This window comes from Labrus mixtus, chromosome 2 (assembly GCF_963584025.1).
Source record: "Labrus mixtus chromosome 2, fLabMix1.1, whole genome shotgun sequence".
NCBI classification, from domain to species: Eukaryota; Metazoa; Chordata; class Actinopteri; order Labriformes; family Labridae; genus Labrus; species Labrus mixtus.
Genome location: NC_083613.1, coordinates 16,681,413 through 16,707,712, shown reverse-complemented (window position 1 = coordinate 16,707,712; position 26,300 = coordinate 16,681,413). Strand labels below are relative to the sequence as shown.

Genomic DNA, 26,300 nt, shown 5'->3' with positions numbered 1-26,300 from the left:
CTCTCTCCTCTCTCTCTCCCCCTTCTCCCACTCTCTATCTCTCTCTCCCCCCATCTCCCTCTCTCTCTCCCCCTCTCTCCCTCTCTCCCTCTCCCCCTCTCTTCCTCTCTCTCCCTCTCTCTCCCTCTCCCCCTCTCTCCCTCTCTCTCCTTCTCCCCCTCTCTCCCTCTCTCTCTCTCTCCCCCCCCCCCTCTCTCCCCATTGTTGTGTACAGTGAGCCTCACGCTCGGTTCTACGCAGCTCAGATCGTCCTGACCTTTGAGTACCTGCACGCTTTGGACCTGATCTACAGAGACCTGAAACCTGAAAACCTGCTCATAGACCAACAGGGATACATACAGGTGAACACCCCCTCATGCAACGATAAACAGGACACAACAAATAAAGAGTCCACAGTTGATATAAATCACTCTTTTGATCAGCTGATCTTCATGATTTACACAGTACACGTGTCTGCAACATGTTCCTGAGGCATTCCAAAAAATATCCAAACAAACATTCTTTTCTCAAAGAATTTGACACCATATGTGCTTCATCATAAATTACAAAAGTTGTTATTTCTATGTTTTCATAGGATTCATTCATAACTCTAATTAAAAAGGATCATTACTGTATGTAACTCTGACACCTAGTGTTTAAAACGGGTACTGCAGTCCAAATTCAAAACATTGAAGAGCGCTGCCCCCCCTCCTTCCCAGGATGCTCACACAGGTTGCCATGTCACGGACACTGAAGCTTCAGTGTTTAGCCAGCTCTGCATGGGTCTGTAAACCTTTCTGTGTTCTAACCTCTCTCCATTTTTCAAAAGCATCTGCAATATTGATCCTAGTTTGAGCACGTTTCTGCTTGTGGAGCTTCTTAGAAACATGCAGAGGCTTTTTAGGTCGGATAAAATCAATTCTATCTGATCCAATTTGCTTGCCCGCTTCCATCGCTGCAACACCTGCTGGTTTGCTGTTTGCCTGGCAAACTGAGGGGCATCCAAAACGGCCCTGTGAGACGCATTAGAACCGTCTTCTCTGATCAAAACAAAAGCAGACTATTTAGGACCAGAATCTAAACTTAGAAGGAGGACATACTGGCTGCTGCATTGTTGTCAGAGAAGCCAGCACTTCAACATAGCATGTTTCCTTAATGTCTGATGATACAGTAACGTCATTTTTTCATTTCATTCAGTAGATATCTGACATATTGGTCCTTTAATAATAACACATCAGTAGGAGTTTATTCATGCTAAACAATGCAATTAAACAGAAATTATTGTCACAAATAGTCATGTGGACACATGAAAAGTTGAAGCAGTGTGAGTGCGATACAGAAGCTGTGATTGCAGACCAGTGTTCTGGCACACTGCAGCTGTCTTATAACGCATAGTCTGCTGCCCTCTAGTGGTGAAAACTCCAAAGTCCATCCCTCTTTGGTCTGTTTGCCTCTGTGTAACATCCACCTCTTTTCTCTACCGTTCCTATGCTTAAACAATGAGAGGACACTTTTGCACATTGTAATTGTTGTCTGCTTGTCACTTGTAGTTTGTAAAATTATGTTTCTTAATCATGTAATGTTTATTAGGGGTGGTACTCACCAGAGCCCCCACGATATGTTATTATTGCGATTTTAAACATTATGCGATATGCTGAGAATTGCGATACAATATATTGTCATTTAAATTTTTAAGTGCATATAATGTCCACAACATTAAACTTAATGCAGAACTGTTTTGTCAAATAAGAAAACATTCTATTCACGTCACTTTAGTCTTTTTATTTCTTCACAGTGGGAGTCTATCCCACAGACGGACCACACTGTGATAATAAACGGCTGCATGCACCTCACAATCAGTTTCAGTCTCATCCAACTCAACACAAACATGTACAGACTGAACGACTGCAGTCATTTTAAACAATGCAACTTGCTAAAATGAATCGTGCCACCCCACCAGCAATTAAACATTTTAAAAAAACATATTTTCTATTAATGTCATACAAATATCGATACTTGCCGGCCATGAGACGATATAAGATCGCCACGAAAAATATCACAACACTATGCTGTATCGATTTTTCCCCCCACCTCTAAATTATGACGCATGCTGCTACCATCTTGGCCAGGTCACCTTTGTGATCTTGATCTGAATGGGTTAATTACCTAGTTAAATAAAGGTTAAATAAAAAAAAATATGTTGACCCTCTCATTAAATGTCCCTGCTCTTTCTTTTTGTCACCTAGGTGACAGATTTTGGCTTTGCCAAACGTGTAAAGGGCCGGACCTGGACACTGTGTGGCACCCCAGAATATCTAGCCCCAGAGATTATTCTCAGCAAGGTGAGCCTCCTTTGTTTCCCTTTTTATTTTCTGATTTGTCAGATGCTGTTTTTGTTTTCAGCATCTGAACCTTCAATGAAATAAACTCGCTGAATCAAAAGTAAGCACGTATTGCTGCAATGTTCTTACAGCCTAGTGCACAATGTAAAAATGGCAGCTTTGAAACATTTTGGTATTTTTATTTCAGACACTATTGATTTAAAACTTTGAGATATTTATGGTCCTACCAATAAGCTGTGTTTCAGTTTGTTATTGGGGAAATATTTGACAGGCTTCGACTAGCTTTTGGAGTAAACTGAAACAAATCAAAGCTAAATGAAGTTTTGACTTAATTAACCGTCTCTAACTGTTGACTCTCCACCCTGTTCCTTCTTCCTTGTTTTCATCTGTGTTGAATCCACCAGGGTTATAACAAGGCAGTGGACTGGTGGGCGCTGGGCGTACTCGTCTATGAGATGGCAGCAGGGTACCCGCCTTTCTTTGCAGACCAGCCCATTCAGATCTATGAAAAGATCGTATCAGGGAAGGTGAGTGTGACTCTCTGATTAACACTTCAGTAACTCTTTGTAACATCTGCTGCTCGTCCCCTGTCCCGGTCTTTCACCAGCTGTGGGCTGCCCTGTTTTGATTCTACAACGAAAACTGGTTGAAATGATGTTTCACTTTTCATCAATAAAATATAAAACAGGATCAGCGATTCTTTTTTAGTGTCTTTTACATATCCATCCCCCTAAGCCTTGAGTCAAGAGTCGCCAACAGGGAGCAGCATTTTTAGAGACATCGTGGACACTGCTGGAGTCAGAGATGTCAGATAAACACAAGAAACCAGTTCAGCACAACTTACAAAGGCCCCTGCTCCACTTTAGTCACTTATGTGGCAACCCTTTAGAAGTCCAACAGTAACTCTATAATGAATACTTTTATATGCTCAACAATTATTCTGTTTTTGGCCCCTTTTCCAAAAAAAAAAAAAAAAAATTCCACAGTATTTATTCTAATATTAACCACAGCTTCAACAACTGTCAGCTAGTGGGATAGTTAAAGCAACAATATGTAGGAATTCAGTTTGGTGAGCTTTGGTGCCGACTGAAGGTTTTTTTTTAAGTGTAACTGCACTGTTGTAAAACACGTTGCTGTCATGGCTCCCCCTCACAGACGACGTGCATTTATTGACAATCAGATGAGTGGTGTTTTTAGAAGTCAAAGACCCATGATGACTGACAAGGTTCAGTAATATTACCAGAGTTGCACAAATATGACTCTACTAGCATCTAGAGGCCATTTTAGGGACAACTTCATCTATTAATTTGTATGCACGCCTGAGACATAACTTGGGTTAGATGACTTTCTGCACCTGGTAACGCTGCTAAACACAAGAAAGAAAAATATGACACAGGCTGACATTACATTACAATATTTTATGAATAATATCTGGAGAGATGTACACTCTGCTTCTTGTATCAGACAGTACGGAGACAGGCTAACTGACTAGTGCTGTAAAACTATGCACACTTCTCGTGGGACCACCGTGACCCTGCTGCAGAACATACATAGTGCTATGAGCATGCGACCATGCTAGAACATGGCAGAGAGGCTTGGTCGTAAAAGTTGTTGTGCTATGAAATCGACTTTAAAACTACTATTTTAAGATTTTTAAAATGATATATTGTTGCTTTAACAACGAGCTGAGCTAACTGTGAATAGGCAAGAAGACATTTCACAAAATGAGGGGAAAAAACACGCAGCAACCTCTAGTGTTGAAAAATGTAGCCAATGTGGAAGTTCCAAATCCTGCAGTTCATCAAGTGTCCACTAGAGGTTGGCTGCAGAAGCACCAGAAGTCACATACACACCCCATTCAAAAGAGCTAATTTTTACAGCAGAAATGAACATGTTTACACAGCCTGGTTCAAAGAACAAAATGTGTCTGAATAGCTCATGTCTCTATCTGCACACACTGTACGGGGTAATGTTTTGTTTATAACTCATCAGTCTTGATTTTATGAAGGATATAAGTCATAGATAATAAGGCGCATGGATCCTGACTGACGTGCGGGCACATTGTAGCTGTTTGTCAGGAGGCTTAAAACTCGCCTCAGCTCTAGCTTTTAGCTCGTTGTTAGGTTGACTGAAAGTTAGGTTGAGAACAACAAAACAAATAATGAATATTTAATATGTTAGAATTCCATTCAAATACTAAACTGTAAGGCAGCTGCCCCGCACAGGAAGGGGCCGCAGCTCTAGATAATAGGCCTGCTCTCCCCGCTCAAGTGCCCCAATGTAAAAAAGAGTTACTTAGTAGTAGTTTGATCTAGTAGGCAGTAGGTTGATCTAAAAAATGGAGAGAAAGTTTTCTGTAGGCTGTGTCAGGTTAAACTAGCATTTAACTGCTCCACCTTAGGATTGCATAACCACGTGTAACACAGACATGTGGATGTTAACCTGCGAGGAGGACTGAATTCTGGCACTGTAAGCACTACTCAGAAAACCACTTTGTCATCGTTTACCTGCACACCCTGTGATCCTGTGTTCAGCCATGTTAGATAAATTGTGCTTATTTGTGCTTTCTGAGGGTTTTTCTAACCGTGAGCCTGCTGTATGGACTACTCAGAATCTAAATGCCTGATTAATCTACCGTAAGATCCAGTGTTTAAGACATTCATCTAAAAGTGGGCCTATTTACAGATTTGACCAATGTACCAGTAGAAAATGCAGAGACATGCGCCGTCATAGCTGCGGCCACCATTACACACTGCATGCGAACTGATGATGTTTAAAATTGGCCCCCCTTTATCGTTTTGCACATGCGGCCGGTAGCTAGCAGGAAGGCAACCTCCACATGGTGAAGGAAGCCATGGGAGACCACCCCCTCTCCACCAGAAAAACAAAAAACAAAAAAACAGACTGTGTCTTATATAACAGTGAAACTCATATTCCATATTTTTACAGTACTGGAAATGAAGTCACTCAGGTCGTACAGTGTGAGCTGACATCCCACCACAACTTTTACAATCATTCAGTGTGTGCCCGCCTGCCCGGCCTTAGTAGCTTTGGTCGCGAAGATTATCCCCCCATGATGTAAAATTCAAAAGGTCACTTTGCTGACTCTGACGTTTTCTGATGCCTCGCTTTTCTCTTGGTTTTCTCTTCCAGGTGCGTTTCCCATCTCACTTCAGTTCCGACCTGAAGGACCTCCTGAGGAACCTGTTACAGGTGAAACACTTATCTTAGTCAATCCCACGTCAAGTATCTTTAACTTTTTATTTTCTTTCTGAATTAACATTACAGTAAAAGTGATGTAAAGTACCACTGTCATCCTCAGGTGGATCTCACAAAACGTTATGGGAACCTCAAGAACGGGGTCAACGACATCAAGGGACACAAGTGGTTTGCGACCACTGACTGGATTGCCATCTACCAGAAAAAGGTTTGTGTGTCCACGTGTGTGTGTACTCTGTGTGGATGTCTCGTCTCCCCATGTGTAAAGTTGGCCTCTCAACTGGTGCTTGTCTTTAGGTGGAAGCTCCCTTCGTCCCCAAGTTCAAAGGACCAGGCGACACCAGCAACTTTGACGACTACGAGGAGGAGGAGATCCGCGTCTCCTTCAACGAGAAATGTGCCAAGGAATTTACAGAGTTCTAGCGTTAGAGACCAAGAAGGGAGGAAAAAAGAAGGATGTAGGGAGAGTCCGGGGTAGGCTGGTCGAGTGGGAGACGTAAGGAGAGAGTACTGTCTCCTGTCCAATCACAAGCACCAGCTTCAAATAGAGGAAAAATGGGATAGAGAAGGGGGGAAAAAAGAGCAAGGGGACTGATAACCAGCAGTGTTGCCTTTTCTGTTGCGTTTCTGTTGTATTTAATTTATTGTTCTGTCTTATTTATGGATACCTTTATGGGGAAGGTGTGCTTCAAATTCATGGTTGCTGGGAACCGCCACTTACTTAGAGTTGCCTCGACACATTTAGACCCGAGATCTTTGCTGCTCTTCTGTTGTTTCATTTATCATTTAGTCACATTGAGGCCACATCACAGAGACATCCGACAGTCTGCTGGAAGCCGTACAAGTCCAAGTCTCAAGCTAGTCAGGCTAACTTGCCTTTTCCAAGCTAACAAGAGGAGCAGTAAAGTAAACATTTAAAACAATCACACAAACCCGCACTTAACTTTTATGTTTTACAGCTGTGACTTTTCCTCGTGTTCAAACTTAACTGTTTCATATCACAGACGCCACATGTTTAGACACTGGCATGATTGGCCAAAAAACTTTAAGAAAATGGAGCAACAAGTGAGTTAAGATTACGACATAACTGCATCTGTCTTTCATATCATTATTTGCACAGCCAGGCTTTGTGCACATCTGCAGCACTCCGTTTCTACACATTGCTAGAAACGTGTGGCTCAATCATCTCGTCTCATTAACTAACGAGGAAATGTTGACGGAGATATTTCAGTTTGATTGTGTTGTGAAGGAACATCGTTACATTATGGTATCTCAGGTTTGAACGTGTCACTTAATAGACATTTTTAATGAAGCTTAAAGATTAGCGGGTGAAGACTTGCTTTGATAAAGGTTTGGCAATTGGAAGTTCTGGTAAGAATAAAGTTCTTAAGAATAAATCACAAGAGAATTTAAAATCTTCAGTTTCCCCTTCAAGGAGATTCGTGTCAGACACTTTTTAGTTGGGCCCGACCGATATGGATTTTTTTCTGGCCAATACCGATATTAGGGAGAGAGAGAAAATCTGATACCGATATTTCAGCCAATATCTTCCTTAGATCTATCTTCGATCTTTAGAGATTGATTTATATGGATACACACACATCTATTGTGTTGATTCCTCAGAAGCTGTTTTCAAACATATTAACATATTAAAGACAAGATTTTTTTTACACTTGAACAAAAGCCTTTATTGGCCAGGAAACAACAGTGAACTGAACAATTACCGTAAAATCCAGTGTATAAGACGCACTTTTAATAACAATTGTTTCATCTTGAAAGTTGACTGCTAACACTGAGCTGATGGCACGCTGTGCTGGGAAAGACAGCGACAGATTTCAGGCTGTACGTTTTCTTCCTCACGAGGTCAGAATCATCCATTTACAGAAAATTATTGTATACTGTTCAGTAAATAAACCTTGTCGAGTGCACTTTTGATTAAAGGAGACCTATATTAAAGTTAAAGAGTGACCAGTGGAGTCGGGCAGAGAGCTCGCAAGCTAGGAGTCTGTGCTTCACAACTTTCACTGAGAGCTCAAGTACTGTAGTGTAGCTAGTAGGAGTGCAAACTCCACAAAGTGAAAACAGACAGAACTAAAAGAGCGACACAGCTGAACAGAAACTGCACGTTGTAGACACAATAGAAATCATCATGCAGGAAGAAGGTTTAAATTGTTTTTCTCTCTGCGATACCTTCATTAACAAAGTGTGTCTAATACACCAGTGCGACTTATATTCCGGACTTTACGGTATTAATAAAAAATAAATAAAAATAAATAGTAAACTTAAATTGAATAAACCTACTTGTATTGGCACATATCACAGATCAGCTGATACCGATAGTTACGTGATATGCTAATGCCAGCTGAAATTATCGGTAGGCCGATTCATCGGTCGGGCTCCACTGTAAAACTTCGTAAAATTACAGTAAATTACTGGCAGCAGTTTCACCAATAATTTATTGTATAATTAACAGAATCTTTTATCAAAATGACTGTACTCTGCTGTAATAATTCATAGATTACAGTATTTCACAGGCGGTCTCACAGTTAACTACTGTAAATGTACAGTGTAGCTCCTGTATCAAAGAAATACAGTAATTTATTGTAATCCAATGTACAGTTATATGTTGTAAAAAATAATAGTTACAGTATTGTACTGGTTGCAGTTTTGCCAGTGCACTATACTGTATAATTTACAGTATATCTGATGAATACAATTGAAAGTTGATTTGGCATAACTCAACCATAAATCAAAATTTGGCCCCCGAGAGCTCCAACTCAAAGACAGACCACCTCAAACTGCCTCAGGCTGTTGTTCACCAGAGCGCTTAAACCATCCATCAAAGACAGTCTACGTACTTTGCTTTTTATGCTCTTTTTGTGTGTTTTTACCTAGCCCTCAGCCCCCTCCTCTTATCGCTTGCTATGTCAGGAACACACTCCACGTGAAGGCAACTCTCTTTGAGTCTCATGTGTGTACATGCACAGTTTTTGTTTCATTCAAAAAAAAATTCTCGTGTGGTGATGATGTAAAGATAAATGGCATTCCACTAAACAAGGAAGGAAGGAGAACGCATCCTGACACCTGTTATTGTTTCGTACATTTAAAAGCCTTCTTCATAGTTGTATCAGTGTGCCACCATTATGAAGATATTCTTATATGGATCTTTTCAGGCACTCTTTTCTCTGGATGCTTTAAAATTCAGATGTTTTTGATTTACTGTTTCTTTGAGTCCTTCCTGTTCAAAACAGTTCAGGTATGGAAACATATAACAACCTTTTTGTCAGAACTACACACAACTTTTTCAAAATATAATTTGTCATATCAAATTATATTTAAATGGACCAGCCAGTTTTCAAGATCAGATCTATGACCTGCTTCAGATCATTTATTAGTTTGTGTCCACGGACGGATTAACCAGCTTCAGGGCCCCGGGCTCCTATTAACCCACCATTCCTCCCAATCTCTGCACATCATGTTCACTATCACTATGCTGAGATATTCCATGGCCCCAGGTTTGCTGTGAGGTAATTTGATTTCGACACAAATTAATTTAGGAATGTGCTAAATGTAAGCACAGTATCGGCTGAATTAATGAAGGTCTTAAAGGGCCATGCCAGTGATTCAATGTGCGCTTTCATTAAACATTCAGGACACTCAAGCACAGACAGAGATCCTGACTATGTGGTCATATCGTTTACGCCTTGACATCAACTCAGGAGAGTTTTATGTTAACTGTGTTTGCTGTTTTGAGGGGTTTAAAAAAGCTAAAATGACATGCCAAGTCAGATATATCAGAGAAACACGTCTGTCTTAATGTGGGAAGGGACTGCAGCGGATGAAAATGTACCCCTCAAGGCGATGTTGGGCTTATTTCAAGTTCTGTTCCTGTTGATAATCAGATAGTGCTCTCCCTTTCATGTCTGGACAGAGTATATTGATATATTTGCTCACGAGGACATCAGTTTACCTCAAACCTGGGGCTTTTGAGGGATCGTCTCAAGAAGCTCTTGTTAATTATGGTCATCCAAGAGTCCGTGCCCACCCCTCCACATATCACCTTTTATTTTCATCAACATTCCGAGTTGTTACTCCACTTCCTCCTTACTAAAAGGTGAATCCACTGAAACATTTTATGGATCAAGTGAAATCCTATCAGTACATGAATGGTGACAAGAGCTTCAATGTGGATACTTGTTCACAGCTGGGTTATCTGTTCTTGTGGACTCATTTTATTATTGTCATTATAATTATGATTACGACATTGATGTAAACCACTTGTTGAGACATCACATTCGCTGTATTTCCTCCATGTCAAGTTTAATGTTGGCTATATCATCTTGGAAAAAAATGTTTGAAGTTATGATACAATATTATTCTGTGTCTCCTCCGTGTTTTTTGCAGTTATACAACTTCCTCTTGATGCAGGCACAATGCTGGTACATACTGTCGCACTTTTTAGGGAAATGAGACCCCAATGTAAACCATGTTAACCCCCCCTCCACACACACACACACACACACACACACACACACACACACACACACACACACACACACACGCAGTCAGTCACACACTGCAAAAGGAAGCGTCTAGGTCACGAGGGAAGTGACAGAAAACACGAAGTGTAATATTTTGCAACATGAGTATCATTCCAATAAAGTTTTACTTGTTAAATTCTACTGAACTTCTGTGTTTTTGAGTGTTTCTTTAGTGTCTGATCAGTGATGAGGAGAAAGAGTGAGTTTTCAAAGAGATATCTCAATTGCTCGGTGTCTCAGTGTTGTCGCCTGGAGGTCAGACATCCATCACTGCCGCCTGATGCGGAGTTGAGCCGTCATCCACCCATCTGTTGACCGCCCAGCTCAGTCTGATTCGCTAAAAAAAAACAAAAAAAACACATCACTGAAATAACCTCCTCTGCTGTCTGGACTGTGTGCTTCGCTCTTTCTTTGTGTAGAAATCAGATTCAACAAATTGGACGACACTGCGAACAAAGAACATCGCTCGGATGCGTTAAAAGGCAAACAATTCCACCTTAAATGCTATTTGCGTCTGTGTTGGATACCTCGTCGCCATCTTCGGTCCACCTTAAGCGCACAATGTGGCCAACGAATGCGAGCGTACCAGCCGGGCTTCCGTCCTCATTCTCCTGCCGAGGATCGCGCTCCGGCTTCCCAGCTTTGACACAGCGTCACTTGTGAAACAACAGAGGGGGGAGAAAGACGCACTCGGGCCAAACCCCATCCGCACCAGCAGGAGAAAGATGTCCGAGCCCAATAAGTACCGAGAGTGGATCCTGGAAACAATCGACTCTCTCCGCTCGAGAAAAGCTCGTCCGGATCTGGAGAGAATTTGTCGAATGGTTCGGAGACGTCATGGCTCGGACCCGGACCGAACCAGGACAGAACTGGAAAAACTGATTCAGGAGCAGACGGTGCTCAAAGTTAGCTACAAGGGCTCCATATCGTACCGAAACGCGGCGAAGGTGCAGAGGAAAAGCCGAAAGAAGTGTGAGTTTACGGGCGCTGGCAGCAGCAGCGGCGGCAGCGGCGGCAGCGCGGAGGCAGCGAGGGAGCGGACCAAACACGACCATCTGAACAACAACGGCGACAGTGCGCACAGCTTCACAGACCAGGAGGAGGGAGAGGAGGACTCGCAGCCCAGCCCAGAGCCCCACGCTCAGACAGCAGCCAGCAGCTCGGGGAAAAAGCTTAAGCCTGCCCCCAGCCCGAGCAGCGGAAAAGGGTGCCTCAGTTGTGGCGCAACAACGGGCTGCGATGTCGGGAGCGGCTGTAAAGAGGAGAAAGCAAGTGCATCAAAAGACAAGGGATTAGGACAGCAGGGAGCGGGGGGCTGCCCGTCGCCCGGTCTCGTCCATAGAACAAGCGCAAACGACGGCGGAGATGCCAGCGGGACAACGCCGAGCAAAACCGATGCAGTTCGCGGAGGAAAGGTCTCGGGTCTATTCGGGGCTGACACCCAACACAAAACTTGCTCTGGGGGCGTCAGCCTTCAACAACAGGGACCGAGGCAGACTGTGCTCCTCAAGCCCAAACTTCGTGTCGGAGGAGGGGGCACCAGAACAGCGGGGAACCACGCCAACTCCGACCTCGGCGACAGACTGGTGGCTTCTGTGCGCAGCCTGTCCGAGAAGAGCCTCCGGGGGGGCTCCACCGCCACAAGAGGCCACGGTAAACCGCTCGGGCTGAAGGAGATCCTCGGCTATCTGAGCAGTCAGGAGCGGCTGTCGGAGGAGAAGCTGACCCGAGGCAAAGTCAAAGTGGTGATGGAGAGAGAGGTGGCGAGGGGCAGGCTGCGCAGGACCCGCTGCGGGAACATTACTCTTCCTCTAAGGGGGATGGTGCTGGAGGAGCCGAAGAATGCGTCCGCTGACAGACTTGTGAAGAGCGCACTGCAGGACAGACACATTGTGAAAAAGGTGGGCACTGTTAACTTAATATTTCTAACACGTCCCGGTTGTGCAGGGCGCGCGGATCAGTGCTGGCTTTTGATGGTTTGCTGATTAATTAATGGTCACTGGTTAAAACCGCACAAAAAGGCGCCTTTGCGAAAATAATGTTTCCGGATTAACCTTGGTGTTTATAATGCTCAAGTGTTTGATGAAATTTTGCACATTAAAGAGGGTTAATTGTTGTTTTCCAGTTTTCATGAGAGGAGACCGTGCCCGGGTTGCGTTTGTCCTCTGAAGCCTCGGTAAATGCGAGTGTGTGTGTGTGTGTATCTCGGCTTCCTGCACAAAAGGTGCGGGTTAAGAGCAGACTGCGCCGGAGCGGCTTCCCCGACTCCCCGCGATGAGCGCGCGCATCATAAAAAGAGCGTCTCTGCATGGCGCGCGCTCGCGCAGGTCCTGGTTTCGTCGCTTAATCACTATTTGGGGTCAATATCGTTTCATTTCGCACTCGGGAACTTTAGCAGTGCGCAGCAGAGCAGAGTGTCTGGGCCTGCCGCGCAGTAGGCGGTGTCCGTAAAAAACTTGAGTGCTGCGTGTCGCGCAGGCCGACCGAGGACTCAAACAGCAGAACATCATGTTATGTCATGGAGCCTTTATTACAATTTTTGTTTTGTTTAGACGCACGTTTCTAATCACATTGTTTTTCCTTTCCCCTCTCCACGATGTAGTACTCCCCGTTTCGAGCCTCATTAAATCCTTTGTATGATTTCTGACAGCGCTCTCTCCTCCCCCTCTTCCTCCTCTTGTGGGTGAGGACTTCAGTAGGCTACAGTAGGCGGCTAACGTTATTTCGGATTTCTGTCTTTTCTCCAAGATGTAGGTGGGATTTTTTTCAGTGTCTGAGTTGAAGCTCGATCCAATCAGGTACCAATAAGCCTGGTGAGAACTCGTATCAAACTCCAGTCTGCTGTATGGAGACAGTTTTTAAAAATACAACTTTATGGGCCTATATGTCATTGCAGCCACCTTCCCCCTCTCTCCAGGAGAATGAGCCAATGGAAACAGCGAGCGAAGAAGAGGAACGGGAGGATAATGAGGAAGAGGAGAAGGACGATCCCCGGAGTTCTGACGAGGAGGGTGGACTTTCCCCGGTAGCCATGACAACGGAACCAGAGCTCATTGAGAAAACCGGAGAAGATGTTGAGGTCCAGACAGCATCAAAGCAGGAGAGCTCCCAGAAGCAGCACGAAGGTAAAAGTGTGTGTGCGGACACCTTTTGCATGTGCTTTTTAAAGATTATGTTCAATAAAATAACAACATTAAGTTTCATCTGTATTAGATTTGACACAAGTTAATTGTCATTGCACAAGTACAAGCAAGGCCTAAGGAGGGAAAGAGGGGGGAAGCTGCATGGGGGCCCGCATGGGGGGCCGCATGGAGGTCATCGATAAACAAGGTCCACCCTAGACTGAAGCAATGATCACCAAATTTTATTCTGGAACTGCACTTTTGGTTTATGTGGGTTTTTTGTGTGTGCAAAGTAAATAGTAGAAAAATGAATTTGTATATCAAAATACACTGTTTGCAACACCTATTGTTAACCATGAAATTTCACCACCACTACTACTTTTACTTGCTTACTGACTTATAATAATAATAGTCATAATTCTGATAAAATAATAATAATAAAATGTATCAATAATAGATCCATCTGTCTTCTCATTATCAAGGTTTGGTTGCTGATCTCTCGAGGGTGTCTGGGCTTGATTCCCTCAGCAGGACGCCATACTCACCTATTCAGGGAACTTCCCTGCCACAACTTAACGTTACTCACCTGGAGGACAGGAATGGGGCCCAAACTCATCTACAAACAGATGCAATGGTATGTACAAAATGGGCATTTCTTTTAAAGTTTTCTGAGAAGACTTTTCAAATCAAGTCAAATTGGCTCAGACGTTGTTCAAAGAGACAGGACGCAGACCAAAAACAAGATCCTCAGTTCTGCCTGACCTTTGGTCCATCTCTTTTCCTCTTTTTCCAATCATCTTCATGGGTGTTTAGTAAAGGTTAGAAAAGACTTAAAGTCAAACAAACTCATATAAATCATGATTTTTTTTGTAGCAGTATGCATGTTTTAGTAAATTAATGCATTCTATGAAAACATATTTAAACGGCATATTTGTCTGCTGTCATATTTTTCCAACTGTTACTTTATGTTTTCAATGCATCATCACATTTTCAGTCAGATCAAGTTAAGTAAATTAATCATAATTGTTTGTATTCTTTGTGTGGCAGATCCACACTCCCTTAATAATACCCCCCTACTGAAACATCAACCAGAAGCAGACTCTAAAGATGGATTTCTGCCTCCAACAGATGATTAAAGAGACAGAAATAGAGCGAGAGAGAGCATACAGCATGCAAGTTCCTTATAGAGATTTAGTTACAAATGGCGGCTGTAGTTTTATTCATTATAAAAGAATAGACTAGAAAAGAACATAGCAACAGGTTTCAGTAAGTATTATGTGGTCAATAAGAGATCCAGACAGCGTGGGAAACAGATGCAGAATGAGACCTCAGTGCATCATGGGACATCTCGCTCTGGTCGAGGCGTAAAGCGCCATAACTAAAGAATGTTTCAGGGCTCAAGAGTTTTAATCCAACTCCTAAATGTAGAGAGGAATTCTGCCCCTCTAATCCAATCTGGGAGCCGCTTCCACAGAAGAGGAGCTTTAAAGTAAAAGACTCTGCCTCCCATACTATGTATGGAGACTCTTGAAACCGCAACTAAGAACGCATACATGAAGCGCAGCATTCTGGTATGGGTGATAGGGAACTTATTTACATTTAAGATATTATAGTCTCTGACCATTGAGAATTTAATTCTTGATTTTACAGTTAGACAGTTATAGTCCCGGTCAGCACAAATGCTGCAGAATCCTGGATCAGCTTGAGAGTCTTCAGCACTTTGTAGGGTGAGTGCAGGGATATAATTTAACATACAAAGATAGAAATATAGAACGCCTTTATTGTCATTATACAACTGTACAACGCAATTAGAAATGCTTCACCTTAATGTGCATAGACATTCAGCCATCCACAGATACAAACAACATGCATTCACTTTCATTGACAAGTGTGGCTGCCAGAATAAAGCATAGGTTAAAAACATAAAGAAAAGGCTGTCCTTGAAGTTTGTTTTATATGGGAGTTTAGATTCAGATTCTTTGTTGTCCCACAAGGGGAAATTTGCATTGCAGCAGAAGCACACAGAAGACAAGAAACACAAGGACAACATCACCATAAAACATTTTTTATTTTATTTTTTACTTTTTTTTGGGGGGGGGGGGGGAGGTATCCTGATCTAAGATTACACCAACATTCCTTTTATTTTGAGTCAAAATATCTGACTGGATAAGCCATGTTCAAATCAGCATTGCCGTATGCCGGCATCAACAGCATCATTAGTTAAATCAGGAGAGACAAGTAAATGATTGAAAGATGAAAGGTTTATTTTACATATGTGACAGAATGATTGTCAGAGAATCTTTGGCGCTTGAACTCTACAGGGAGACAGGGTGATTGAAGATGTCTGCCCTGAGCGGCAACAAGATCTATCCCCCCCTAGAGTCCAGACACTGGTGGTGGAGGTGTTAGCGGATGATGTCGTCTGGGTTGATGCAATGAAGAAGTTGATTGAACTGTGAAGACTAGAGTTGATGAGGAGATGGTTAATGATGTCATCTGAGGCAAACTGCGAAGGCTGGGGTTGACCGGACGATGGCTGATGATGTCATCTGAGGCTAATGGGATGAAGGAGGTGATGAAACTGCGAAGGCTTGGTGGTGATGGGGAGGTGGAGGGTCACTCGTAACGATGGCATGAATGAACTAGTGGAAGAGAAAGCCATTTTTAAAAGAGACAGCAGCAATGTGATAGGCTAACAATGAGGGAGTGGAGCAGTGCTATTGGATAGATGTGACCAGGTGATGATTACAAGAAGTAATGAGTGAGCATGCATGGAGGAGTGATTTGACATGGTATGAGAATAAACAATAAAACGAGTGTGCAAAATATAGTCTTCCTGTCTGAACTTTCGCTAGAGCTACATATAATGGAATTTTTTGACTGAAGTACGATAGCTGCCTAATTGTTAGTTTAACAGCCGAATTGTGGTCATTCCAGGTCTTTATGTTCTTGATTCTTGCTTGTACTTTACTTAACAGACTGATATCATGTGGCTTGATTGACAGATATAATTGGGTATCATCTGCATACAATAATATAGCATATTATAATAATAATAATAATAATAATAATAATAATATAATGATAATAATAATAATAATAATAATATAATTAAATATAAAATAATGAAAATAAACACATTTCAGGGAGTTTACTAACTTTGGCATTCATGTGGATTCACTCAGTAAATCTACATTATAACATTCAAGTTTAGTTGTAATACTATAAAGCTAAGTTAAGAATTAAAAAAGGATCCACACAGTCTATTCGTTCTCAAATATCTTATTCAGGCTTTGTCGAGGGGATTGTGATCCGATTGAGAGTCGACCTGCTCTCAAGTCGGACCAATCAGAGGCAGAGCTGGACAACACTGTCTGATAGTCTGTATGTAGGAAAGAACATAATAATAATAACAAATAAAAACAAATTAGAATCACAAACAACAATTCTATATTAAATACATTACTACTACATACTACAAACCCAAACAGCTGATCAGTGTACCTTAGCAGGAGGATCATAATATGGTGCACCAAAGTTGTGCTAAAAAAAATTGGCTTGCTAGTAGAAAAACTAAATAACCGGGATTTTTTCAATATTGCATACATTAACCCCAATGTTGTTCATTAGCCTCTGTAGTCTGCATAGCTCTGCACTCAGGCCGGTCTGTCTTTTAAGGGGGCTGAGCTGACCGTCATCTCCTGTTGCTAATTTACTTAATATTGACAAGTATCTCTTACTGCCCCACCCAAAAAATAGCAAAACTATCCCTTTAAAGATTTGGTGGACATGATTAAGGGTTGGTGTTCTGTCTGTCTATGAGCGTGTGTGAGTGTGTGTGTACAGAGTTGGCTCCCATAGTCCCACACTAGATTTGAATTGCCTGACAAAAAAAACCTTGGAAACACCTCAAATACTGTGCCATTAGTGGACAATGGTACAAGCCAATCATAGAACAGTTGGACGGGTTCAGCCTGAACTCATAAGGAAATACAAAAACACTGACCAGCTTGTATCATGTCCACAACTTTAAACTGATCACATAAAAGCTTAATTATCCAGTAAAATCCTGTAAATTTTGGATCTCAAGAAAAGTATTCTGTCACAATATACCCACCTGATCATTTCTAGTTATACCCTCTAATATATTCAATCCGTGTCCTTTCAACTTGTGTGGTCAGAGCGGGGATGACATGCACCACATGTTGTCAGGACAGTGAGTTTATCCTGCGACAAGGACTGTAGCTTCTGTTCATGCGGTGCCTGCTTTACTAACTAAGCAAAACCAGTGAATAAGTAAAACCAGCGCCTCGTGTTGCCAATTTATGAAGTATTCAGCTTCGGGGGTAAAGATTAATAAGTAATTCCCTTATTTCTTAGTTTGTGTGATTCTACCATTTTGTTGGAGGACTGAATTCTTACTTTACACAAATGTACCCTTCTCCTCAGACAGGCTGAAATGCTGAACCAGTGGTGTTGCATAGCATGTATGCTACTTTTGTTACAGTAGGACACATCGAGCACAGAGTTGTAGGTCATTATCAACCAGTTGGAAGATCAGCTGAATTTTTGGAAAAGACCTTGAATGGATGTGTATGGATGTGTGTTTAAAAGGATGAATGTGTAGAGCACTTTGCGTGGTCTGAAGACCAGATTGGCAATATATAAATTGAGTCAATTTACTTTTAAGATTTATTTTATTCATATCTTTCAGTCATGTGACCGGGACGGAGGCTTGGAGGGCAAAAAGAAGTTAAAGGTCACATTTTGCAAAATACACTTTATCATGTTTTATGACACTAGTAGGTGTATCTAGATCAGGGGTGGGCAAACTTTTTGACTCGTGGGCCACAATGGGTTCTAAAATTTGACAGAGGGGCCGGGCCAGGAACAGATGGATGGAGTGTTTGTGTGAACTAATATAAATGACATGTAAAAGCCGTTACATGAAAGGATTTGGTCTTTAACAGGTAGCAAAGCATGAATATGCAAGGCTCATTGTACAAATTGATTTCCAAATGCATTCATTTAATTAATTTAAATTTTAATAAACACAGTAGAGAAACTCACGTTCAGTTTCAGTGGGAACAGTGTTGTTGATCTCCCTTTTTTGCCAGTGCATTAAAGTCTGGAGTTAGTTTTGTAGTGGTAATTCTCAGGATAGATCCGAGGTGTTGGTCAGTTAACTTGGATCTGTGAGGGGCTTTGTTGATGTTCATGACGCTGAATGTCTGCTTCACATACGTAGGTATATCGCTTAGCTCAGGAAATTTGTCGGATTTCCCCATTAACTCCAAAAATGCACTGATCTCCTCTTTCAGCTCCCACACTCATTGAAACACTTTGCCCAAACTTAACCAGCGGACACGAGAGTGGTACAGTAAGTCCTGATGATCCGCATCAGTTTTCTCCAGGAACTTAATAAACTGACGATGCTGAAGTCCCCTTGCTCGTATAAAGTTAACAAGTTTTACAACTGGATTCACAACATGATTAAGCTGCAATACAGACTTACACAGAGATTCCTGATGGATGATGCAGTGAAGGAAAATAACATCCTGGTCAGGGTTTTCCTCTTTCACTTTATCCTGGATTCTTTTCAGCAGCCCAACATGTTTTCCAGTTAAGTTTGGCGATCCATCCGTTGTGACATTGGCAAGTTTACTCCAAGGTAGCTTCATTCTCTCGATGACAGCAGACACCTGGTTATACAAGTCCTCTCCTCGTGTTTTTCCTTTCAGGGACTCCATGGTCATGGACCTCCGTTATCTCAAAACTGTCATTAATCCCTCGGATAAAAATGAGGAGCTGAGCAGTGTCTTTTACGTCATTACTTTCATCCAGCGCTAGTGAATATAACTTAAAGGACTCAGCCTTTTTGTTTAATTCGCTGGCTATATCTTCGTCAATCAGTTCCACACGGTGAGTCACAGTCCTGCGTGATAAACTGATTTTTTCAAACTGGCCTTGGCTCTCCGGAGACAAGAGACCTGCTGTCTCTACCATGCATTCTTTTAAAAACTCGCCTTCGGAGAAAGGCTTGCTAGCCTTTGCTAATTTGAATGCCAGCAAAAAACTTGCCTTGGTAGTTGACTCTTGAATCGCAGTTTGTTGATGAAAAAAATGTTGCTGAGTCTGTAAATTATCCTTCAACCTCTGAGTTGTAGCCGCCCGTTCTTGCGGGGACTGCTTGCTAGCGTAGTTAGCATGCTTCGTTGCAAAGTGACGGCTCATACTGTACTCTTTGAAAACTGCGACAGTTTCTTGGCATATCAGGCATACAGCCTTTGATCGGACTTCAGTGAAAAAATATTTAGTTGTCCACTCCGTATTAAACACTCGGCATTCACTGTCCACTTTTCTTTTCTTTGGTCCGCTCATTTTTACAGAAGGGCTCATACGGGTTCATAGGGCAAAGCGAAAAAGTGAAGAAGGGAATAATACACCACACTCTGAAGTGCGCCATCTATTGGGGAAACGCGGGCATTACAGGGGAAAACGAACAAGGTTTAATTATAATAAAATTTAATTTAATAATAATATAATTTGGACAAGTTCGGCGGGCCGGATTAAAAAGCCCAACGGGCCGTATATGGCCCGCGGGCCGTAGTTTGCCCATGCCTGATCTAGCCTGTCTATATTGTCGATAACATAACAAAGAGTAAGTCCTATACCTCCTCTTATGTGAAGGGTCTTGAGATAACATTTGTTATAAATTGGGGCTTTACAAATATAGATTAATCCATTTAATTAATTTGATCCTTTCTCCTTTTCACACATTATCTAACCAGGGACTGAGTCTACTATGTCTGTGTCTTTAATTCTTCATTGTCCTCTTTTTTCTGCTCATCTTTTGTTTGCATTTCAATTTGAATGAATTTTGATCTATATCTGCTGGTTGGTGCTGCAAGGTGGTGCAGTGGTTAACGCTTTTGCCTCAGCAAGATTGTTCCTGGTTGGAATCCCTGCAGGATGGGCAGAGGCGCTGAGGCAAGGCAGGCAACTGCTTGGGGCCCCAGGACAGTAGGAGGCCCACAAGGGCTGACAAACTTTAAACCACAGCAGTGGCTCAAAATGAGCACATTTTGCAATGACAGTAGGAAACCTCCCTAAAGTGGCCCCATCTTACAGCACTCCCTCTCCATGCTCTGCTAAGCATCACATGCATTTTTGCTGCGAAAATCCAAAGTTTGTCAGAGTTGGAACAGAAAAAGAAGAGAAATGATCTGTGTGGGAGTGAGAAAAGAAAGAGGAACAAAAGAGGAAGACAAGTAAGCGTCGGGACACTAGCAGACATAATGGTGAAGAACGCTGGTTGGAGGGGCCCCAGTCCCCAGATGAAATTTTGCTTAGGGCCCCGACAGACTCTAGAATCACCACTGCGGACAGGGCCTCTCTGTGTGCTTGTTCTCCTCGTGCATGCGTGGGTTCTCTCTGGGTACTCTGGCTTCCTCACATGGTCTAAAGACATGCTCGTTAGGTTAACTGGTGACTCTAAATTACCCGTAGGTGTGTAAATGTGAGAGAAGCTAGTTGTCTGTCTCTATATGTCGGCCCTGTGATTGACTGGCGACCAGTCCAGGGCCCAATGATCGGCTCCAGCCCTCCACGACTATGATTATGGATGGAGGGATCTGCTGGTTGCACATCTTTACTTTCTTTCATTCTTATTTTTTACAACCTTTCTATTTTACATCCGTGAATAAAGTATAATGATAACATCGGTTGTATATAAAGACTGATTGACAGGAAACATGATTTCACTTTATCAGACAGACAACCAGACAAACAGAAAAAGAGGTTTGGTATGTGGGGGTGACTCATCAGTTCTTTCTCCCCCACCAGTCCACTTTCTACCTTCCACAGTCTTGTAAATCTCATAACAGATGTTATTGTTGCAATTTCTTTCTGATGTACTGCACGCCTCTTGAGTTTAGGTGGAGGTCACTTTTTTCTGATGTTTTTTTTCTCTGCAGCTCGTATTGAGTCCAGAGAGAGAGTTTATTTATGCCCTTTTTTTTGAGTCATCTTCGTTTGACCCTCTCTCTTCTCCCAAAAAACAATCAGATGCCGAATGACAGAATCAACCGCACCTCCCCGGGCTTGAACTGTGAGTCTGCTTAACAGATAAACTAACAAAAAGTGCACACGTGTTTTAATATTTGTAGTTGTTATTTCATGATGATGAAAGGTATCGAGACTGAGATTCATTTTTCTCCCGTAGGCCGGGAGTCCAAGACAGAGGTCGGAGTGTCGTCCTGCCTGCTCACACCCACTGCCTCCCCGAGGGACTCCTGCCTGTCTGAGGAACGAGGGATAAACGGAGGAGTAAACAGTGGAGGGTGAGTACAGCAGAGATACAGGAGACTTTGATCAGGCTACACAGATTTGTTGTTTGTGTTGTCTGCTCAGCATGGAAGTCCTCCACTGACCACCTTTGGCCATCCTAATCCGAATCAAACAACCCCTTCTGAGGTATTAATCAATTACATCAGCACCTGGTGTTTTTTCTTCTTCTGTGGAGAATGAGAAAAATCTCCCTTTATGATGTCTCTGAACTTTCTTCATCTTTCTTTCATCACACAGTCAATATAGCTTGGCAAAATGAACAAGTGATCATAATTATAAGATCAAAATGGGATTTGTGACATGTTGATGTTGTAACTGTATTTTAGTTGGTTGAAAAATTGTTGAAACACCAACAAACCTGTTGCACCCTGTTTTCAATCAGATTCAGCGCTGACATCACGGTGAGTGCTCACCGCATTCACTTGAAATGGTGTTTTGCCTGAAAAATGAAGGACTTGTTTTTGCTGGATTTGGCTGTTTCTTGGTGTTAAACTCTTGTATGGAATACATCTGGGTCTGTATGGTAATTGTCCCACTACGTTCAACTTTAATCATAGTCTGGGGTTTGGTTCTCTGTGGGTGTGGCTCAGTGTGGCTGTAAGAGCTTTTTTCTACTCTATGAAAGTTGTCAAAGTTATCGAAAAAAGTTAAAATTTATTCATCTGTATATAAAGAAGTTTTTTTTTTGGTGTGGGGGGGGGGGACGACTTTATTGTACAGATAGGACAGTCACATAAAGTTGGAAATCAGGGACAGTAAATACATATATATAGTACATGCAGGAAAGGAGCCACAGGTCTGATCCAAACTCATGACCCTCGCTTGGAGGACTACATTCTTTGAACATGGTCCACTAGGCCAGTCTTTCTCAACCTTTTTGAGTCAAGACCCCAATTATAAAAAAAATTGGCGTTCGCAACCAACACCTCTTCACCCCATATGAATTGATTCTCATGACATTTATGAAGCCAAGAAATAAACCATAACGTGTATAGCCTTATTTTTGGTAGAACTTAAAAAGAAAGACAGGGCCGACTTTACTGCAGGTTTTGTAATGTGCCCTCCGCCCTCTTTCTGGTCTCTCTAGATGTGTGAAGTCCGAGGGGGTCAGTGGGAGCCCGGTGGAGTGGACAGTGTCTGACGTTGTCAGTTATTTCACAGCAGCAGGTTTCCCCGAGCAGGCTGCTGCCTTCAAGACCCAGGTGAGCCTGTAATTCCACTTCTTTACCACTAGAGGCCACCAGAGAACAGATGAATGACTGTAACCTTTAACAGCTGTAACCTACACCTACCCACCCACAATGCTCTGCTCTCTTCATTAGGAAATCGATGGCAAGTCTCTTCTCCTCATGCAGCGTAATGATGTTCTGACTGGCCTGTCAATCAGACTCGGCCCCGCCCTCAAGATCTATGAGCGTCATGTAAAGGTTCTGCAGAGAACGCACTTTGAGGAGGACGACTGCTAACAAAAGACACATGAAGTACACACAGAGACCGTAAAGTCTGTATCTACAATTAACTTCAATAATCTTATAACAATGTATGCATGAAATACAATACAATTCAATTTTTCATCTCATGAAAACCAGCTCTTACAACACACACACACACACACACACACACACACACACACACTATACTTCTCCTCCGGGACCCCTCAGACTGCTCTGGTCCAGAAACGACAAAATAATGAGAATGCTTTTCCTGTACAAAAAGATTTTCTACTGAACAGAGCAGTAATGTTGGAGGGAGAAGGAAGTCAGAACTTTTTATGATGGAGAAGTTGAAAAAATAAGTCATGCAAACTTTTCTTTTTTAAACATTCAATGAACAAGCACTTTTGTAATTCCTCGCTGTGCAGGACAGTTTGTTATTTTGGGCTCATATTTTGCACATTTTGAAAGAGGTTGTGTTCATGTGTGTGGGAGTTCATGTAAGTTTGTGCACATGGTCATTGGTTATAGCAATAAGCTGGCACTTAAATGTTTGGGAGATGGTCGAACATTGTCAACTAAAGGTGGGAGTGTCACCCACCTTGGGGAGGGGTTACAGCCCTTTGTGATGTCACAAAGGGGAAATCAAATGGCCTGTTTAAGCACCTTTTCTGAAAAGTCGAGCAGGCAAAACACAGAGAGGATGAACTTTTCTCATAATCTGGGGGTTTGTAGACGGACTAGGGACACATATTAGTGTTAGAAAAACATGGTACAGTGTATTTGAATAATATGTGACCCTTAATTTGTTATTTGATGCCAAGGACAGGGATTGAAAAACATTGATTGACAGCTCTGTTGACAAATGTGGTTGAGGTGCTGTGTGCACCTGATTAGAAAGGCCAAAGAGGAAGAGCAAACAAACAAACGAACACAAGACTTCCCTAAACACTTTTTGTCTGCTTCAGATGCAGAGAACAGATACATGAATGTGTTCTCCTTGAGACTGAACCATTTCAAAAGGGTTCTTTGCCGTTTAATTGCTAAGTTGTGTCAAGTTGTGTTTTGGTTGGTTAATCCAGCGGCTGTAATGTGCAACTCTGGCTCTAAACAACATCACCACTGCACTATGTCGGCCTATCGCTGGGTTATTTGGCTCCAATCTGTCCTCAGTCTTGTAGTCTTGAAGTATGTGTCCTGGGCCACATTTGAAGACCTCCCACTCCCCCGTAACCAAAGCAACAACTACATTGAAATTCCAACTAATAGCCTTTCACCTGCTGTGGCTAAAAAATATCTTCTTCCTTTATTTTTTCCCTTTTTTGTTTTTCTAATGTCTCATAATGCCAACATATGGGAAGCATTGTAGTGGGCTGTGCTCATAAAGACAGAACAAACTGTGCCTTGTATGGATTCAAGAAGGGACAGAGCCTGTCAAAGCTTGTTGATGCCAGATGATCCTGTACAGACAAAGGAAGAGGGCGAGACAGAGTCTGGAAGCAGGTGACAGATTTGACTAATAAGCCTGTCGTCATATTTTGTTATAAAGTTGGAGTTCATAAACGTAACTGGTAAGGCTCAGGTTTACAGAGCAGCTAAGTGAGACCCAATCACAAGTGATCGCTGGAGATGCATTTGGAGACACGTGTTAATATCAGGTGTAAACACGCCCATGAAGAAAATAACTTTAATTTTATGAATTTTCAGAGCTTCTTATTTCTTGCCTTATTTAAATTTGAAATTAATTGAGGTTTTTGTTTTTTGTTTTGAAAACATGGCTGACTCAGCATCTGAATCAAACCAGGCAGCTCCATTGATTCCAGCTGAAAAAGTTTGCTTTCTGTGGGGATTCAACACTGAAGAGCCACATTAGAAAAACCTGCTTTAAGTACAATATTGGTGCAGATCAGACCTGCAGGACAGCTGAGCTGCTGTGACTTCTTAATGCTGCAGGACTCTTTACTTCTGCTCACTAATCACTCAGACTCTGGATTAATTCTTCTTCAGATGATCCTAACTCTAAAAACACATAAAAACCTTTAATATCAGCTCAACATTTAAAGCTACCAATCATAACGTATGTTTCCTCTGTTTTTGTCGTTGGTGCCACTGGTCAGGAGGTGTCGCTAAATTCTGTTTCGGACTTCACCCTAGGGGGACGTAGAAGACTAATGTCAGCTGAGCTAAAACAGCCGAACATCTCAGCTACGTGTTAGAGTGAATATGTGAATACAGTAAAAAATGAGCCATCGTGACATCAGCCTTTATTTGTTAATGATTAAAAAACAGTTACCTGAAAGTTGAAATCGCAGGGTACCGCTGAGTCAATCAATCAACTAATCTCATGCCACCAGCAGTTTTTAACTGTTTGTACTGTTCAAACTTAGAAACGAAATACTGTCCAACTTTCTCACTTTCTCAGGCTGGGGTCAGGTCCATACCTCATGAGGTTTTTATTCTCTCACACAATTCGGGGAATTGAACGGGCTCCAGTACATAAAAGGATACGAGATTGCTGGTCACATATCAGTGTCCACAGAGCTCTGTGTGTGTCTTAAGTAATTTGTAGAGATCTCAGATGAGTCCATATGCCGTTAGATTAAGTATTCTGTATCTGTTTTTATTGTTTCCCCTACTGAAAGCAGACATGTTGCAAAATGTTTTGCCACTCATTCTGACTGAGGGGGCGTGATTCAATGAAAAAGGTGGCGTCAATGCGTACCCTCTGTAGGCTAACTGGTTAACTAAAAGGGGGCAGAAATCGTCCTGAGGGTTCGGCCCGGCTCCTGGCCTATCTCTCATCTCATTCCCATCTTCACCGTAAAGACTCCATTCCAGGTTTGACATCTCCTCTGTGCATGTTTAATTAAAATGACCCATTCTTGTATCTTCTTGTCTCCAAGATTTACGTTGCAGTTTGTGAATGTTCTCAATCCACTCTCCACACTCTGATGTTTACATTTCTTTGTGCACTCAAGCCTCCGCTACCTCTCACCCCCAGTTTCTCCTTCACTGTTAATTTTTTCTGCAACTTTAAGAAGACATAGCAGGTTCTAACAGTTAGTTGAAGGTGTGTGCTGCCGCTGTTTGTATAAAGTTTGTTTCATTCTCATGAGTTTAACCTGTAGGAAAGGAGGACAGTGTTTAAGTCTACATTTACACAAGGTGAATGTATAATGAGTACATGCCCTTGTTATTCATCTCAAGTCATTTGTTAAAGGACAATTTTAGTAATAAAAGTTTCAACTAAAAGACTTCAATGTGTCCATTGTGAGTATTTGTGCACACATGTTGCATGAAATGTCCTGTTGGTGC

The 26,300-nt window shown here is 42.2% G+C and overlaps 2 protein-coding genes and 1 long non-coding RNA gene across 4 annotated transcripts in view; 2 read left to right on the top strand and 1 right to left on the bottom strand.

The window, feature by feature from the left end:
• prkacab (protein kinase, cAMP-dependent, catalytic, alpha, genome duplicate b) overlaps positions 1-10,227 on the top strand; it is a 25,743-nt gene extending 15,516 nt beyond the window's left edge. Inside the window, exons 6-11 of the mRNA XM_061053558.1 lie at positions 215-341; positions 2,226-2,321; positions 2,726-2,848; positions 5,475-5,534; positions 5,644-5,748; positions 5,838-10,227. Of these exons, the coding sequence (XP_060909541.1) occupies positions 215-341; positions 2,226-2,321; positions 2,726-2,848; positions 5,475-5,534; positions 5,644-5,748; positions 5,838-5,963 (637 nt within the window). The 3' untranslated portion in view covers positions 5,964-10,227. The remainder of the gene's footprint in view (positions 1-214; positions 342-2,225; positions 2,322-2,725; positions 2,849-5,474; positions 5,535-5,643; positions 5,749-5,837) is intronic.
• Positions 9,981-10,743, bottom strand: LOC132986888 (uncharacterized). The gene is made up of 2 exons (XR_009675558.1): positions 10,609-10,743; positions 9,981-10,418 (listed from the first exon to the last, which is right to left on the bottom strand). It is a non-coding gene; the product is annotated as an uncharacterized LOC132986888 (long non-coding RNA).
• A 36-nt stretch (positions 10,744-10,779) lies between these two features.
• On the top strand, positions 10,780-26,240 carry samd1b (sterile alpha motif domain containing 1b). Of its 2 annotated transcripts, none has more exons than XM_061053547.1 (7): positions 10,780-11,982; positions 12,999-13,206; positions 13,686-13,837; positions 21,271-21,313; positions 21,428-21,545; positions 22,640-22,754; positions 22,875-26,240. In XM_061053547.1, exons 1-7 carry the CDS (start codon positions 10,807-10,809, stop codon positions 23,016-23,018), a joined length of 1,956 nt encoding a protein of 651 aa, XP_060909530.1. In that variant the 5' UTR covers positions 10,780-10,806; the 3' UTR covers positions 23,019-26,240. The 2 variants fall into 2 exon arrangements, with proteins under 2 accessions (XP_060909530.1, XP_060909522.1); XM_061053539.1 differs by having other exon boundaries at positions 12,978-13,206.
• The last annotated feature ends 60 nt before the right edge of the window (positions 26,241-26,300 follow it).